Below are 18,987 nucleotides of genomic sequence, written 5' to 3' on the forward strand. Positions count from 1 at the left end.
AAACTAAAGGATTCTATGATTCTATGGGGGTGAGTTAGGGGAGGCTGCAGGCAGGTGGCAGAGGACAGCTGCCCAGAGCACTTGGCTCCATGTCCTCTTGCAGATTAATGAGACGTGGCTGTTTTGCTGCTGCTGCCTTTCATTTGCCAAGTGTAGTGGTGAGATAAGTGGGTGAGGTTCGGGACATAGGAGGGCTGTTCCACATTCCCCTCCCACTGAAACATCTCCTCCCTCCCTGCTGCTCGGAAGCTTCACGTACAAAGACCACTATGGTGCAGGTCTCTGAGCTTGGTCTCTCAAGTGAAGAGTGGAATTTGTTCACCCTCGTGCCTCGGTGGAAGGGAGGAGCTTTTCCAGCTGCTCCACTGAGATCCTACAGAGTCTGAGTTTTCACCGTGACGCTTCCCGAGCTGTACGTGTAGGCAGTAAGTACAAAGGCTGATAAACGACTCGTCCTCCTCACCCTATTAATTTGCCTGGCAACATTTAGAACTGGGCCCTCCTGTAAGTGCAGCAGGAAGCATTACTGTGTTCCTGCAATTAGAGCACTTGGAAAATGCATGACTCCTACCCTCTCTGGGAGCATTTAAAACAACAAGCAAGCCTAACCTATCTTATGTACATTCCTGGGTAAACAGCTGGTAAGTTATAGGTCCTTGTAATAGGACTTCCTCCTCCCCCACCCCAGTACAGATCTGGTTTGTGCAAGTGATTCAATCTTGGGCACCCCAGGCTATCATTTTCAGGTGAGTAGGCTGAAGTGCCAGTGCAGCTAACAGGGAGCATCTGGATTCTAGTGGTGGCTGAGCACATGCGCCAAGAGCAGCACTTACATGCCTCGAGCAGGCAAGTGAAGCCTGTAATAATCCTCTCTCAGCTGAGGAAACCTGGGAGTTTTTTTGGAGGCAAATACAGTTTCACAATAAACTAAGTAATCACCATTCAACTTTTAAGTAGGCTGGGTGGGACAAAGTCTAAATAAACACTCTTCTCTAAGGGCAGCCCTTTCCTGGGTGGCAGGTCTGTCCTGCTGCCTCCACCTGTGTTGCTGAAGTGCTGGTGTCAGAGCCCTGGGGACAGCCAATCTGTCAGTGTACGGCAGGCATGCGCCCCAGCTGGAGGGGGGCGCAGCTTGACCACTTTGGCTTCTAAGGCTTCTTCTGTGGTGGGCAAAGGTTGCACACTGACATCAGCATAAATGCATCTGCTCCCCAAACAGGAGTGAGGGAAGCTGAAGTAAGATCCGCAGCATAGCTTTTGTGTGCCAGAGAAAAAATTGGGCAAGTTAGGGCATACCTGCCTTACTCCAATACACGGAATCGGGTGTGGAGTTTTCCTAACAACCTTGGCTCCCTTGGGGACCAGAACTCCAGTGACAGCTGCAGTTTTCCAGCATTTTGGCACAGCACTTCCTTTGTGGCTTTTTATCTGGTGGTGTTCTGTGCCTGACTAGGCAGAGAACAGCAGCTCTTCAGTCTGTCCAGCTCCACAGCAGCTGTGAGCCAGTTTGGTTCCTGCACAGGGGGACAGCCTCAGTTGCTGCTCTGCCCTGGCAGGAGCTCAGAGCACATCACGGGCTTGCTCACTGCACAGGGCCTAGGGCTGAGAAGGTTCTTTGAGAGAAGCCCTGTCAGATGAGCAGTGCTTTAACATGCGTGGCCAATAGCTGTTATTTTCACACAGCTGTTTTCTTTGCTTGTGTACAGTACAAATCCCCAGCAAAGAGAAAAGTTACAGTGTGTACTTTGCGTGTGGATTTTGACACCTTCTCTAACGTGTGTGAGTGCTATGTTCTCACTTTGTGCTGACACAAGTTCCCCCGACAGCGAATGATTTAAACAGTTGGCCTGTGCTCTTCTCAAAGAACAAAAATCTGTGTCTTCAAAAGTTTTTGGTTTCTCCTCATGGAGTTTTCAGGAAGGTAGGACCAGTTTCACTTTGAAGAACATATTGCACTGCCTTTTTTAGCATACTCGTTTTATTTATTTTGAAATTTGTAGTACCAGGGATCTGGAAGGCATTTTGTAATGATGACTCAAGTCTCATCAGCTTATAAGCAAATTAATACTGCTTAATCACTTCTGCAGTGTACACAGCCAGTGTTGTCCTTCTGGCTTGCTAGCCTTAATTCTATCAGTACGGTGTTATATATCACACATCAAAGAAGATTAAAACTGGCACAACAATAGAGTACTTTGAACATGAGCATTAACAGGGCAGTACATTACACAGGGAGGCCGAATATTAAAAACCAACATTGCCATTCAGGCCTATCCAGGCACCCAAAATGTATCTCACAACATTCAGTCATCGTTGACTTTGACTGGGCACACAAAGCAAACGAGCCCTGGGCTGGTGGGAGCACCCAGTTGGCAAGAGCAGGTCTGTTAATGCCTCAGTGGCACATTAACAGCCTCCCCACGTCAGCCGTGCCACGTGGTCCGTCTTCTGCTTGCTAGGCTTTATGAAGCCCAAAAGTTCCAGCTCAGAAACAGCTCGAATAAAACGAGCTCTGGACACGTTGGTAAAGGAAAGTGAGGAGACTTTTTAGGACAAGTATTGATGGAGATGCCCTTTTCTCTGGAAGGGGGAGATTCCAAGTCACAGTAAGTGCAGATCACACGAAGTGTTGTGTTGCACACTGAAACTGTTGGAACTAAGGGCAGAACATGACTTGCCTACAGAGGGACAGATCCCACTGGTATTTCTTTTGCTACGTGCATACAGGGTGGAAACAAAAGTAGAGTTCCTTTCCCCACTGCTAAGAGAAGCTTGAAGCCTACAAAGATACTAATTTCGTAGTCTGAAGAAGAGAAAGAATTTATACTTTTTGTGTCCCTTGAAAAAAAAAAAAAGGAGGAAGGTAATTACAGAGAGACATTTTTGAGGTTTCTTAAACCAGCACCACCTTTATCTTTACTTGCTGTTCACTAGACCTTTCTTGCTGCCTTCCTGACACACTGAGTTAGACAATTTAGTTCCATGTTATATTGCCAGTGGAGCTTGTAAAAAAGGCCTTACACTAAAGGAAAGCTAGGTGCAGTGTTAGAGCATGTAAATACTCTTCCTGTAGTTAAGCCTCCTTTTGCACAACTGTTCATCTCTGCTCTGTGGCAGCACTCCTGTTTCAGGTTCTAATGCTCATCCTTTAAATATTTCGCAGGCCTCAGTTTAGAATGAGGACAAAGTGAAAAGCAACGTGGATGTTTTGTGGGAACTAAAATTCTCAGCTCCAAGGTACTAGAACTAGTAGCTGATACAGAGACACTGCTTCTCTAAGCATTTCCTCTGCTAATGCCTCCGCCTTCCTCACAATAAACTTCTGTCTCTGTTTGTCCATCTGCTTTCCAGGTCACAGCCACCCTAACATCTGTTCTCGGTAATGTGCTCCCCGTGTAGAGCAGCTCTACCAAGTCTCAGATGACTTAAGAGAGCAGAGCAGCTCAGCTTGTTTTACAGACTGTTGGTTCTGTTCCAGACCCAAACAGCACCTATGGACAAAAGCTGCCCTCTTACTTCACCACCCCCAGCCCAACGATTTCAGCCAATTTATTTCTGTGACACTTTCGGTACATTACGGCTGTTTAAACTAGTTACGTTACTTTTCTGGTTATTAGTGCGTGTGGAGCTGTATTTTAAAAAACCTGGTTCATTAATCCTGTAAGCATCTGAATTACAAACTTGAGAGAAATGAGAAAGGATACTGGATAATATCATCCACCTGGTCTGAGGAAGCTGCATCTGCATTTTGTCCCTCAGCTGCCATCACCACAGTCGAGAAAGCCTAAAAGGGGAGAAGCAGCACAGATTTAACACATTTCACGGGCAGACAGAGCTGCGTATAAAATAACAAGCTCCGAGCTGACGACTATCACTCGGGAGGAACGAGATCTTGGAATGGTAACTCCATCAGAATGTCAGTTCAGCAGCAACTGGAGGAGCAAGCAAGGTTACATATCACCATGGCAGGAATACAGAGTGACAGACATCAGCCTGTGAACTCCTGCACCTGCATCTGAGATACAATCCCAATACAGTTCTGGTCCCTGACCCATTCTCATAAAAAAATACAGAGCTGAAAAACATTCTCAAAGCAACACTGCTTAAACGTTCTGGAGAAATGAAGGAGAGAAGTTGGCTTTGAAGAAATCTATAACATTGAGGGACAGCAAGAGGCTGGGTAGGAATCCTCTGTCCGCTTTTATTTCCAATACACAAACAAGGCAGCAGTAAACAAAATGTACCCAGAACAAGTCCTCTGTACTGCAGGTAGTTAAGCTACAGAATTTCCTGCCAGAGGATGCTGTGGTTGCTAAAAAGTTATACTGGTAATGTAATCCAGGTAGGCTTATGAAATACAGAGAAGCCACTCCAGTTTAAGCAACTTTAGAGCTAAACCATGACTGTTAGCTAGGGAGTATTTGGAGAATGTATCATATTAAGGTGTGTTCTCTGTTTATAGTCTCCCTGCTTTTGGTCACAATACAAAACAGGATATCAGGCTAGAAGGACCTCTGCTCTTCCTTAGCACAAGCCTGTGCTTGCCAAGCAGCAGCACTTGCCTGTTCCCATAAAAGTGTCACAGAATGGTTAAAACCATAGAAAGGTAGCTTTGTGTAGCATAAAATCTGATCTGTACTGAGCACAAAACAGAAGATTTTCATCAGAGGGTAATAATGCTGAAAAATGATTCACAGCAGTCAGAGGAAGACTCCATGGGCTGGTGATTGGAGTTAACTCTGTGTTTTTGGATGGGAGGGACTCAGGTGTGCTATGGTTTAAGCTGTCAAAGGGAGCACTGAAGAAAATCAGACATGCAGCATACAGATCAATCAGAACACTTGAAAGCAGGTCAAGGCACTGTTTGCACTGTCACATACCTCTAACCAATCAACGAGATTAATCAGTCTGCCACATTCCAAGTGAAGCCTATACACTATGCATATATCAGGGGCTTTATTAGAAATGCTTCCTCCATCAATTTTCAAAGCTTGATTCTGATGAGAAAAAAAAAAAAAAAAGGCAGTAACCGATCAGTTTTTAAACTTTGAACAATCTTTAGGAATAGATATAACGTTATTTCAGGAAATTCACATGGTAGGTATTTTAACCAAATGTTTACTGTTTGTGTGTTTAATGGCAAGTTGACGGTATAAAGGAAAAAAAAACACACTAAACCCCAGGAAAATAAGAAAGTATACCATTAAAAAACCCCAACTACTTATCTCATGGTGTTCCTTCCAGAATTTTGTACACTTATGCAGTGTCTAATGAGTGATTATGTGATTAGGCTTTTCCCCCATTCTTTTGGTAGTGCTGTTTACACATCAGAGAGAAATAGTCTGTTCTATGGATTCAGGAAAAGAAACTAGTCATGATTTGCCTCAGACTGTACTATGTAGAAAACAGAAGTGCACCTCCCAAGGAAAGAGGAAGTCTCAGTACAGATCTGTCAGATGTACTAAAAAACCAAAATTGCTTCTCTCATCTCAGGTTTATCTTTGAGATGTAACAATAATCTCTCTCCCTTGAAACTCAGCACCTATAAGGGCAAATGTCTGACTTCTCACTAACTATTCTATGTGCCAGGAAATTCAGGTCATCAGCACTGAACAATTTACTTGAGAAGTTAAAAAAAAAAAATCCACTTGAGACAGAAGCAGAAGTCTCTGTAGGGCTGCAGAAATTTTCAGCATTTCATATCAGTTCACGATTTTTTCCCCAGTTTTCAGTTTCATGCACTCTAAGAAGCCAGCTCTCTTAACATGAGAGCAGCCACTGAAAACATACATAAAACACCATAGAAACTTTTGCTAGCATGCTTTCATATGCTAGTAAAATACCCAAGTGCCTTTTGGAAAGTCTGTAAAGCCCCGGCAAAGAAACCTTCATAAATAAATGCTTTCCAAGACTGGAAAGAAAGTCAGGCAAAGAATGTAACTTTGCTCAAGAATCTCTAGCTTACCTTTCAGAGATCTCAATCCCTGCAATTCTTGAGACAGACTCAGTTTGGACTTTAGTGCTTATGAGACATTTCACAATTTCCAGATAGCCTAATAATTTTCAAGTTTATTTATTCTGTACAAGGAATAGAAGAGCTGCAGACATTAGGTTCAAGTCTGTCAGTTCAGTCCAGATGTCTCCAAAGAAATTCAGAGTAACAGGGCTAAACCATCCAAATACTACAATCCATACACTAATTCAGGAGCATACCATAATAGATTTGAATAGTGCTGTGTCCCTAACCAGACGTTACACCTTCTGCCTGGATCTAGCCACCACTGCCCAGAGGGACAACACCACACCTTTCCTCTCTCTTCTGCTGCTTTCCCCAGATCTGTGGCTTTGCATTGATTTTCTATTCTTGAGGTCAGAACAGTTATCACAACCAAGAAGGGATGCAACTTCCAGAGCAACTGCACTCTCCTGGAACAGGCTCATCTGTAGAAACCAACACCCAGCTGGAGCACACGCAAGTGCCGAGAATGGTCCGGGGAAGCTACTCCTGACTGGCACTGCAGGGCCTCTGCCAGCCCCTGGGAGAATGCAGCCTCGCTTCTCATAACTAGGCCAAGTCCTTCCAGCAGGGCAGGAGGGAGCCGCAGCTGTGTGCAGGGAAACCTCAGCTTCCTGAGGTGGCAGCACACGAGTCCTGCCCAAGAGGAAACAACCAGAGTGACAAGCAGGAAGCTGCCCTAGAGTGAGCAGCCACTTGTGAAACCACATGTACAGCACAGAGGTGTTCTTTCAGGGGAGTGGGAGTGACCCAGAACACAGCTGATGAGGGGTGTCTCTTGCTTGACCCTACCCCCAGAGGCTAGACAGACTGGTACCTTGCCCTGGAATCAATGTTACCATCTTCCCAGAGGACCAAGCACCATGTGAAGAACTGCCCTTGTTACCCAAGGTCAAGAACAAAACTTGCAGGACCATCTAAACCCCAGGAAGATCCAAGATCAGATTTCCTAGTGCTGACACAATACTCAGCTGTGCTTTGCTGCTATTCCAAGTTACAACTTAGTGAATTTTCATGGAACCAGTGAAAACAGAATTACACTTTTTCTGATGGGATTTTTTTTTTTCCAGGATAAGTATGGTTCCCATTTTGCTAAATAAGTAACTGGACTGGATTCCTATAAGAAAAGCATCGCATTAATCATTTGCTGGTACTCCGTTGAAGCAGATTGCTTTTTCTCCTAGCCTTCTGGAAGGAACAGCTCTAGAGAACTTTGCTCAGGTTATGGCCCAAGAAAGTACAAGCCATGCAGAAGTCACGGATACAATTCGGAAAAAAGTATTTCTTTGACTTACACCAATTAAAATGCCAAGCAAAGTACTCAGCCAATAGTACTGCTGTTAGAAACTATGCCAAACTTTAACAATCTACCCAGAAGACAGTGGAAATATGTTAAAGTATGTCAAAGAACAAAGTGCAGGATGACAGACTGCTTTAAATCCTGTCAGCTCATCAAAGAGAATACTTATTAAACACATCAGTAGGTAGCTTTTGCTAGCTCTCCTAATCTATATTTTTACAGGTTTTCTAAAAATATAAATTACTGAGGTTCGTATTATGTCTCTCCAATGGCAGCCCACTTGCGAAACACCGTTTTCGCCAATAAGCTTGTTAACTGGTTTTAGAAATAACTCCTGCACACAGCAAACCTGACAGCTCTCATTCCAATGGAAACACAATGCCAACAAACCCAGTATGAATCAGGGTGTAGATTTCTAAGACTGATCTTTATTAAGTTTGATTCCTGATAAGTGTTGTCTTTGACTCAGGTAGCATAAAAATCAGATACAGATACAACCAATGTTTTTTTTCAAAACTGTAATTGCCTTCAAGGGAGATGTTAGAGCTCAAGGATAACTCCAAGTTGCATCTATAACCCTGCTCTGTTCCAAACCCTGCTCTTTCTTTTGGTCATCCTGTGAATTTGATTTATGAAAGAAGTAGAAAAGGGGCTGTTTTTCTTCTCTAGAAAAAGGCAGCATTTATTATCTCATAGAATCAATGACAAACCTTTTCTTGGACTTGGAAAAGACACGATGTCAATACACAACAGATACTAAAATAAATGTAAAAACAAAGGACTCCTTTAAATATGCCGTGTTTAAGCTATTGTTAATGTCATCACTCTGCCTGAACAGAGCCTTCACCTTATGGCAAGTCTACACAGTGAAGACTAAGCACCAGCCCTGTAAAAGAAAAGTCTCTGGAAAGAGCCACAGACACTGCATTTTTCCCCCTGGACAGCCATCCTATTTGTAATGCAGGACAAAATTACTTGTCTGCTCTATCTACAAGAGAAAGTAAAGATCCTGACTAGAACGGGCTCTGGAAAATGGATTCCCCACATAGAACATTTTCCATAATTAGCTGCTTTATTTCAGCCAGACAGATTCCTGAGCCCTTTGCAAAAAAATCTCCAGTTGCTTATCAACAGTAACTTGCTGGTTTCTTGCTGAACGTCTGCCAAGCTTCATGAAACAGCAGAATTAAGCCTTACGTTACACCCTCATGTGTAGCCTTCAGGAACTACTCCAGCACCACAAGCAATTCACTTGTTTCTTACCTTCAGGTAGCAGTATGGATTATTTAAAGCTGTATGAAGTGCAATCCTGGGGGCAGCGTTCAAGTGCTCACGGAGAACACTGGCTGTGTTGAAATACATAATCTCATGCAGAGTCTTGTGGTCTGCAGGCACAAGGTAATTTCTGAAAAAGCAACATGAGGTATGAGGGAAGCGGAGGAGATAAAAGCTTTACCTCAAGGGAAACAAACAGAAGTCTACTGCAGTCAGAGACCTACAGGAATGTGTTTCCCACCTAGAACTGACAAATCTCAGGAAAAAAAAGCCAAGAAGAACAGTGCCGAAATCAACTTTTAAGTAGGAAAATTGGTTATTACCAAGTCTACATCTAATGGATCTTAGAACAGAACTCTAGCTGGGCCACTGAACAAATTTAAAAATAAGGGCAGCGGCTGAAATGCTAACACCAACCATATACTCTCCTCCACAGATCTTCTGCTTATCCATCCTGAGGCCTCCTGATGTCATCTTTGCCTCCATATTTAAAGCTTTTTCCTTGGCACATTAATACTTCTGTTAGCTTCTGTGCCTCCCTCCCAAGGCTCTATAATTAACAAATTATTTCATCTCTTCCCCCAAGCCCAATCTTTCACATTTTCTGATACAGAGCTGCCTCCAAAACCCTGTCTGCTATGCCTTGCTCACTGTTCCCAAAATAGATAGGATATCACTCTTGATATCTATATAGTTTTGTGAGTAGAACAGGTCAGCAAAGATTAGGATAAAAAAAATCTGGACTTTATTTTGCCACCACATACCCAGTCCTCCTTCAACTCTTTTTCTGCAGTCAAAACAAGCCGGTCAATTCATATCCAAATTACTTCTACTACTCTATGGAGATGTTTAATTATTACTTTTAGAGCCCTCATCAAAGAAAGAATAAGAAGGAAATAAAAAAGTGCTTCGTACCATAAGGACACTGAAACAATTTTTACAGGATTAACATGTTTACAAAATTCTCTTTTGCAGCTTATGGTGCAAACTAATGCAGGAATATAAAATCGGAAATCTCACCTTACAAGACTGTCTATATAGTCAACAACTTCAAAACGAAGCATTTCAAACTTTGTCAGTTTCTTAGCCCGCCTTGATTCCTTCAACTCCAACAAAGTCTTTAAAAAAAAAAAAGTGGTGCATGAAACTACATGGGAGGCAGTTATTCTCTGGAAAACACAATCTATATATTTAACATGTATAATTAATATTTTTCTGGCAAGTCTTCACGGATGATGTCTGAAAGTCTGAGTGTGCAGTTAACTTCATTTAGGCCACTGTATTCAGTCTCAAATGGGTAGGAGTTTGGGAAATTCAGAGAAGTATGTGTTAGGCAGAATGTGTAATTTACAAGTTCAAGATGAAGAAAACCCAAATTTGCATTTAAAAATCCTAGTTTATGACAGATTTTCTACAATTTTCTGTGCATCAGGTGGGCCTGACATACATAGTCAGTACTTAATCGTTAGTTTTTAAGAAGAGTTACTTAAACACAACCTTTACTCAGAGTTCCAGCAAGCTTGGGAGAACTATCCATGGACAATTACATCTTAAAAAGTTCAGTTCAGGAACTAGTCAGTAAAGCCTATGCAAGCCTAACCTTCTGAAGATGATAAAGGTCTGTCTTCTTCTGGAGCTCCTTTTGTGACGATACGGACACGTCTTGTTCTTGGAAAGCTTCTGCTACTAGAACAAAACTGATGTTTGATATGTGGCGTACTTTTCCTGACTCCCTCTATAAGCCCCCTAACCCAAGCAATCTGAGAAGTGTTCCCTCACTTGTTCTTCTCCAACCAACCAAACAGCTTTTGAGTCTTGCACCTTGTAAAACATGGTTAAAAATTCGTGCCTGATCAAAGATCCAGCACAAGCTTTGCACATCACTTGAATCCCACTTATGTCATCCTAGGTCACAGTCTCAATGCCTGTAAGTTGGACAGACCAGTACTAGATACCACTGATGTTTTAGGGGTGTTCAAAAAGCCACACACTGCCTATTTTTCCTTCTCATGTCCAAAAAGCCACCAAGTAAGAAATGAGTTCTCCCTACTTAACCCCAAAACTGCAACCAAAGCAGCAAACCAAAGGCATGCTAAGGTTTTTCATTACTCCGTTTTAATTTGTAATAAAATTTTGTTTTCATAGCCATGTAGTTTGTCAATCAAATGCAGCAACGTTTAGTAATTTTTAGGTAAAAACCAAGCAAAAACTCACAGAGCACAATCAATGCCAGGATAAGTGATAAACAAAATCGAGACAAAAGGTAACTATATTTCTTGCCTTACAAATATGGTAATAAGATTATGATTCCACCTACAGATCACAGGTATCGCTCCATTCAGCAGTGACAATCATGCTATATAAAAGCTTTCTGGTGACTGACATAGCATGAGTTGGTGTTTTCCAGTGCCCTGTGGATATTTGTGTTGAAGACTTCAAAACAGAGAACTTCCTCTTTCTGCTACTACACTGGAGCATTCTGAGATATTTATCAAATCCTTGTGCTCAAAATAGACTGAACATAAGGATATTTTGTTTCCTTAAGATTCATGTTTTCATTTTTTCAGTTCATTAGGCAGTCAAAAAGATGGACTTAATTGTTATTAAAAGATAAATAAATTTTGACTATCCTTTCACTGTAAGGGCTGGGTAAATAACTTTTTTGGCAGACTACAGAAAACTCAGATCAACACAATCACAGAAACATACTGGAAGCTAACTCAACTTTCCCATCTCACTTTTTCATTACAGCTTAAATACACTTTGAAAACAAATTAAGGTAATTCATAGATTCATTAGACCTCCTCTGCTTTAAAACAACTTTACATCTTAAGTGGAAATAAATACTGCCTTTTTTGTTCTATAGTTCTGTATATCCCTGAATTTCTAGAGTTATGCAGCTTGTTCTAAGTAATCACCCACTTCATGTATCACAGCCCTGCTATTACTAGATCTGTTCAGAAATATATGCTACAGGCAAGAGCCAATTCTTCTAAACAAGCTTCAGTTAACCCTATGTGTTACATGACTAATTAACATTAGAATGCATTTGGTGGCTTATTGCCTACTCATCCAAGTGCCGTGTAGCAACCATGCTGACAATGAAATCTAATATGCATAAACCAGGCCAGGTGATAACCACTTCATCTTCAAAAGGGAATCAGAGAGGAGCACTTCCCTGTAGTTCTGGGGAAGCAATGAAATTCCTATTCCAGAAGAACCTAGGAATAAGTCCTATTCCTATTTCTGAAGGAACAGGGCAGTTTCTGTTAACCTGCTTCTGAAAGACAGAAGGCTGCTACTCATGTGCCTTACTAAACTTTCAAATATGACCTCCACCATCAGCCATTCAAATGTATGGGCCTGGCAAGTTACAGCCTGTCAGCAGAGTCCTGACAACATCGTGTCCTAGCTCTTCCATGAATTGAGCTGGAGGAGCAAGTGAAAGAACTTCATATGCATTTGGATTAAATACCACGTTGTAAGGAAGTCTGCTCTGATTTATCTTTCAATATCTGCTTTTATTTGTTAAATGTTTTTAATGGTTGCAACATCCAGCAAAATGCTCAAAATACATGTATGACAGATATAGTGAGTAATGTTTGCTGATCTGTCCAATTTCTTATCCTACATCACTCTTCCGCATCATAAAAAGGATGAATCACATACTAATACAGAATATAAACATATCCTAATTTTGTGCTTGCATTAAAAAATAAAACAAATCCTGAAAAATTTGATGGCTTGATACAATGACAGAACACTATCAGGGAAAATGACACCCCCACTTGTTATATTATAAACCAGTTTTCAGATTCCGCAATGGAATGTATGACAGTATACACCCACCTTCTAGTTTCTGAAATTGGGTCAAGAACTCCTTCAACTTCTCTACTGTCTTATCAAACTCCTTTCCAGAAGATGACACAAAAATTTCCACACACTGTTGAAGCATGGTTACCAAATCAGACTTATTCAACATCCTACAAGACAATTGTTGGCTGAAGTTGAAACACAGAATGATGAAACAGCTTGCAATGTTTTGTTGAATAAAAAGTTAAACAATAATTTCAAAAACTCCTTTTAAAAGAGAAAACCTTCAAGTTTTCAAGCAGTCAGTCGTGCAATAATTTTTTTTCCTTGCTGTCATTAACAGAAAGAAAGCAACTTGGATAGATGTCCTTCATATTTTCCTGCAGGACAATGAAGGCTTTTCTGATATTCAACCTAAAAACATTTGCTGGATACACAGTTATAATTTTTGAAATTATAACAGTTATAGTTTTTGAAACTTAAGAGATTAAAAAAAAAAAATTAGGATGACAGGGCTCATAACTCATTCACAAGAATAGTAAAAGAAATTATAAGAAAACCCCCTAGATTAGTATGTATTCACACATCCATACAATCCTGTAATTCAGAATGCTTCTCAAAAAAAAAAACCAATTGTTATTTTCTGTATTTAATTACTATAAACCTTATCACTAGAATGCCAGAATCATTCAGATGGAAAGGAACCTCTTGAGACCATCTAGCCCAACCTCCAGCCCATCATTTACTTACTTTCAATTCTGTATTAGGGCATTTTATAAACGTTACTAAGCACTGTTCAGTCTCAAAATCTTCATTTAAAAGATATTAAAGCAAATCCTTGCAAATACCCATAAATGAAATCCAGAACTACAGTCATTGCATCAAGCCAGTACCATCACACATGTTTAACTGTGTGATGTGGTCCAAGAGGTTCATTGCTAAACACTCTGGTTCTGAACAATCAGATTCGTAGTAGGGGCTGTTCCCAGGAGCCCTTCACAGCCTATTCTTGTAATTTTGCTTTGCCTTAAACAGAAAAAAAGGTGCTAATACAAAACAAAGGTGCTAATAGGTTAAGGATTTTAGAAGACACAAACCCAGCAGTTTCTCCTACAAAAAATGGAGCATGACAAAAGAATGAAATTATGGTGATAAAGATCAGTGACTCCACAGCAAGTCAGGGAGTGGATCTCCAGCTAAATATTGGCTAAGAAAATTTTAAGAAAGAATTCAGAAGAGGCAGTTGCAATTTGAACTCCAGTTTCTAACTGGCAATTAATGCTAACTGCTTGTAAAAGCTAGAATTTGAAGCTTCAGTTTCTCTGATTCAGGGTTATGGATTTTTGCAAGTCAGGTGTTGCCTTCAGATACACTTGTTTTGCACAGAAAAGCATCAGGAGTTAACAACAGAAAAGGTCACCTTGGCACAAAAAAAGCTAGAAAACATTTTGAAACTGTCTTGTAGCATATAATGGGTAAACAAGACAGCCTTCTGCCAAGACAGACAGAACACTGCAATAATCAAACACCTAAGATGAAAAGCAGATAACCGGATTTGGAGATCTGCGAATGCGAAAGAACAAGTTTATTTTAGTAGCACTGTTCAAAAAGAAGCTGCAAGTTTTAGAAAACTTACTACAACAATGGGATTACAGAGCCCAAATAACAGGCAAGAGGATGGTTATCACATATCAGTAAAGGATCATTTGCAACCTTTTGGGTTTGAGATTACTACAAGGTATGCCAGGTATCAGAGAGCGGGGTTAAGATTTTAATTCGGTTATGAGAGAGGCTTAAGGCAGAAAGGAAGATTTCAGATCATCCCAAAATAGTAAACAGATCTGTCTCTGATCATTCACAGGCAAGTTATGAAAGAGAAGAAAGTAAGCTAGGAAGAAGTCCATAGAAACTCCTGAATAGTTAAGTGGGTAATTATCTGAAGACGTGGTAATGGAGATTGGTCAACAACAAACTGACAACAGACAGGGAGGGGCAGGACTCCGGTAACTAGTATGTGAAGGGCACCGATGATTAGCAGACAAAACCAGAGTACAGTATCTAGACAGAAGACAATAGGTCAGACAGTCCTCAAAGTTTTGCCACGTAAAAGCTTGACTATATGTCCCAGCCAGTTAGCTCCCCATAATCAATCAAATGAGACAGCGTCCAACATATCTCAATCGCATCTCTCTTCTGACTGGATTAATCCAATGTGAACTAAAGCTCACACACTCTCCCATGGTATTGTTTAGAGACTAGACAACTACTTTGAAGTAGAATACCTATTGTCTAGATTGCTAAAGTCAGATCACCTGAAACACCATATTTGGGGACAGGACTTTTATCAGAAGAGATAAAAGCCCGTCCAAGGAAAAGCTTTAGTAGAGAAACCACCAATCAACCAAACACAAAAGAAACTCAAAAGCAACAACTGAAACTCCCACAGTCAAAGATTATTCATGAAGGACAAAATGGAGACTTTGTTACAAATGGAGACATAAGCTGAGCAAAAGCTTCTCTGTTTTTTTACTTTCTAAATACAAGGGAAAAAAAGATGGACTTGAGAAAAACATTAAAAAGAAGAATAAGGGGCAAGAAAGAGCAAACATAAGGATATCAACTGGCCACTGGGAAGACAAAGATATTAAGGAACAGTGAGTAAATTCCATGCCTGAGCAAAGGAGGGGAAGGAGAAGGGGAAGATCACATTTTACCATTTGCTTCTAAAACATAGCAGTAAGGTTCTATGCCAAAAAAGCAAAGACAAGAGCAAGTATGTGTAAAATAGAAAAGAGTTAAAATGAATAGCTGAAAAAAAATAACCATCACAGGTAGAACCCCAAGTATTTGATGGAATTAAATTTTGTTAGAAAAACTACGGTATTTCTGGATTTTTTTTAAGGGGGAAAAAAAAAAAGAATTCTCTGTGAAGGGAATGTCTGTGATCACTGGATTTCTACTAGAAGCTCCCACAGCAGGAGCCAGGACCAAAGAAAAACAAGAGGGAGATGAACAGATAAGAATAAATGGTAAGTGAGCCAGAATCTGATGGCAGCATCAACTTTGAGATAGGAAAAGAGTCAGATGAATTCAGTGGAAAAAAGCAAATTAAACATCGGAGGAGAAAATGGCCAAGAGTTATTAGAGATTATGAAACAGACAGTATAGGAAAGCAAAATGACACATTTGTGGGCAGTGGCTGCTAGGTGATTTGAGTGCTGTCAAGATTCAAGAGAATGAGAGAAGGGTTAAGGAGGAAAGGTTGTAGAAATGACAAATCAAGCCTGTCATCCTTTCAAAGGGATGAGGGTAAACAACGTACCACAAGAACCACCGAGTATCACAAATGCATAATTTGCAGTGTTTTCTTGTGCATATTAGCCCAGAAAGTTATCCTACACCCACAGCTGACGTGTTTTTTCCATGCAATTTTACTGTCAAACACCAAACCTCTCAAGCTCAGAGGCTCTTGAAGAGGCAGCTAAGGTAACGGTGTTACATCAGCTCCTTGTGTGACAGAACCAATGTGTTATTTGAAGGAATGCAGCTATCAGAAATCAGTCACTTGCCATGAAAAAGCACATTTAACAAGTCTGGAGCTGCCACACTGCAATTGAAGGGTTTTCTATGAGGAAAATTGGCTTAGAGGACATTCCCATTTTAAGCACTGACAGACAACACAAGTGTGGGCTCTCCTAAAGTCCTAAGCTTACAATAACACTGAAAAATAACTCAGTCCCCATATAAACTGTTCGACAAAGGAGTCATAAGGAAAGCAGCAAAATAGAAAATAAGAAAGGCCTCAGCTACTCAAACAGATGCTAATTTTCACAACAGATTATAATTCAGGCCAACTAAAACTAATAATTTGGTTGATATTATCTAATACAATCATAGTTTAAAAGACAAAACACAACTGATGTTCTCATTCACACAGTCATCTCAGTGGTTTCAGCACAATTACTCAGGGCATAAGAGATTAAAACCTGGTTGAGTTTCAGGGAAAATGGTAGACAAAATGAAAACCGCAATCAATTGTACTTGCAAACAATCCTACAACTAGCTGTGAACAGGTAATATCCTCAGCTTTAAGTTCCAGAATAACCGATGACAGATATTCTCCATGCGTATAGTGGTATTAAAACAAAATGGAAAAAGAAAGAAAAAAAAAAAAAAATAATCACCTTGCTAGCTGAAGGGATGACTCATACTCCTCTGTTTCCCACACTTGTTCTTCCAAACATGCACAGTGCAGCTCCCTGATCTGTTATGCAGAAGGTGAAGAAAGGATCGGAGTGTTTTACAAAATAATGCAGAACTCTTACAACAAGCTTTTCAAAGTAATATGTCATTCCTTTGGACAGAACTAAGCTTCTAGTGTTGCTGGAGTCTGTGTTGCTTTGCATTAGATATCAAAAAACTAACATTCAGATGAAGGTAACTGCAGAGGACAGAGAGGAATGCTATAATCAAATGCCCCAGCTAAAACATCTTTTTATTCTCAAATACTGGGACATTTTATGCTGATTTTGTAGTTAGGGACAGCTTATAATAACAGTGTGGAACACACTGAGAATCATCAGACAAGTGCACGTGCACAGAATATATTGCTCTTTTAGTAGAAGAGAAAAATTGGTTAGTATGAGAAGGTGGGTTTAGTGACATTAGAATAATATGGCTATTAAGAGCAATTATCTCTGCTCCCTCACTATCACTTTACTCTGCACAGAAGCTTGCTAGAACTCACTCTCTTCATCTGATCTTGACTGGCAAGCTAACAGATAGAAGAGTGTATGCTGTCTGCAATGCACACAGACAATCCCAGATGTGAGAGAGTTAACGAGTGGATTCTTTTGCTGATCCATGCATCTGCCGCCTCTTGGAAACTCCTTGTTGTGTGACAAGGTGTCATCCACACCACTACACACGCTGCTGCCCTCGACCTGGGGCAAGAAAGCAGCTGTCTCCATTTTAAGACAAAAGGGGAAAGCATAACACTAAACAAAGAGAACGAAGAAATACTTATTCATGTCATACTTTGAAACACCCCCCCCCATGTTTCACTAAAATGGAATAACATATGTCACCTGCTTGCCCAAGGGATGCTTTGGAAGAGAAGATGTAAAAACATGAAGACATCTCAGAACGGAAATGTAATTTTCATGGTAAACATGCAAATCCTCCAGCAACTTCTGTGTTGTTTCCTACAGTGACAGAATAATTGTTTTAAATCATTATGACATAAATTTAAAACTCTCATAAAAGTACTTAAAAAGAGCTCTGAAATTTTGACATAGTGGTGTGTTATGATTTAAATCACAAGTGTTAAATTAAGACCACTATGTAAAAAAAGCTGTATCCACAGTTCACTGAAATCACACTGCATATTGTTAACTTTACTTTCTTCCTGCATCTCACTGGAGATTTGTTATTGATTAGCATTATTATTTTACCATTTTCAACTATATTTAGCTTTTAGATTCAGTATGTCATCTTGCAAAAAACAGGACTATACACTGTAACTTCAGCAGGCAATGAAAATCTATATAGCTACATAAATAATAAAAAATTTTACTCAAATCCTTGTTTGCATTTTTATATTACAAATGCATTTAAAAATTTCTTATATGGTGGGTAAATGCTAGTTTTATTGGTTAGGTATACACAAAAAGACGAGGTCACAGAAAATAAAGAAATAAGCATTTGCTGCTCCTGCATGCTCTCTATTTGACTTCTGTTTATTCATAGCCTAAGAACTGCAGAAGAAAAATAATCGTGTATTAAGAAAAAGAAATTATTAGCTGCTGCTACTGAATGGTATCTAATTATCAGGAGCCTCCCATGGAAGCATATGCAACACTTTTGGAAAACAGCACTCAATTTCTGCTTGCTGTATTAAAGTTCTTTGGGCTCATTAGATATACCTTTATGAACCAGAAGATCTCTCACTTGCCTTCGGTCAAAGATAAAGCAGAAAAAAACCCACAGATTTCTCTACATATTTTACTGCTGCTTTGTTTAAGTCTGAGCAAACTGTTCCAAATGGAAAAACAAAACAAGCAACTGAAGTTCTCTAAAGTTAAACTGAAACAAAGGGTATCAAAGATTAAATAATTTAAAAAAAGCAAAGCCTTATCTGTAGGCAATATAAGGAAGTACTGAGGCAGAAAGATTAAGTATCATACTGCAAGGACTGAAAGTAACAAAGACACTTAGTGCTGCAGGGAGCTTTCAGATGTTAAAAAGTTTGAAATGATTAAAAAATTTAAAGATATTTCTCCCCAGAGACTTTTAATCCAGTAAAATTTCAGGTTGACAGATATAGCAATTGTTTAAATTACTTCCAAGACCTTAGGGTAGACACTCACAAGTACATATTTTAAGTCTATTTTAATTTAATTTTAAAAAAAAAAAAAAGAAGCAAAAAAACCCACCCCCAAACCAATTTATGCCCATGACAAAAGAAGCTGAGGGAAGAAAACAAGTTCTTTTTAATGCTGCTACATCAATCTTACTCCCTAAACCCAGAGCATTATAGCATCTATATTTCCCTCATCTCAATTCCCAGCTCCTGAAGGAAAAA

The 18,987-nt window shown here is 40.0% G+C and overlaps 1 protein-coding gene across 1 annotated transcript in view; it reads right to left on the reverse strand.

Moving 5' to 3' along the window:
• Window positions 1–2,374: 2,374 nt before the first annotated feature.
• Window positions 2,375–18,987, reverse strand: part of ORC3 (origin recognition complex, subunit 3) — a 34,946-nt gene continuing 18,333 nt past the window's right edge. Inside the window, exons 11-19 of the mRNA XM_008936241.1 lie at window positions 17,492–17,608; window positions 16,589–16,668; window positions 12,441–12,574; window positions 10,192–10,271; window positions 9,612–9,709; window positions 8,580–8,721; window positions 4,881–4,997; window positions 3,705–3,784; window positions 2,375–2,512 (exon numbers count right to left, since the gene is read on the reverse strand). Coding sequence (XP_008934489.1) covers window positions 2,407–2,512; window positions 3,705–3,784; window positions 4,881–4,997; window positions 8,580–8,721; window positions 9,612–9,709; window positions 10,192–10,271; window positions 12,441–12,574; window positions 16,589–16,668; window positions 17,492–17,608 — 954 coding nt within the window. The 3' untranslated portion in view covers window positions 2,375–2,406. The remainder of the gene's footprint in view (window positions 2,513–3,704; window positions 3,785–4,880; window positions 4,998–8,579; window positions 8,722–9,611; window positions 9,710–10,191; window positions 10,272–12,440; window positions 12,575–16,588; window positions 16,669–17,491; window positions 17,609–18,987) is intronic.

Source organism: Merops nubicus, unplaced genomic scaffold (genome assembly GCF_000691845.1).
Source record: "Merops nubicus isolate BGI_N331 unplaced genomic scaffold, ASM69184v1 scaffold23642, whole genome shotgun sequence".
NCBI lineage: Eukaryota > Metazoa > Chordata > Aves > Coraciiformes > Meropidae > Merops > Merops nubicus.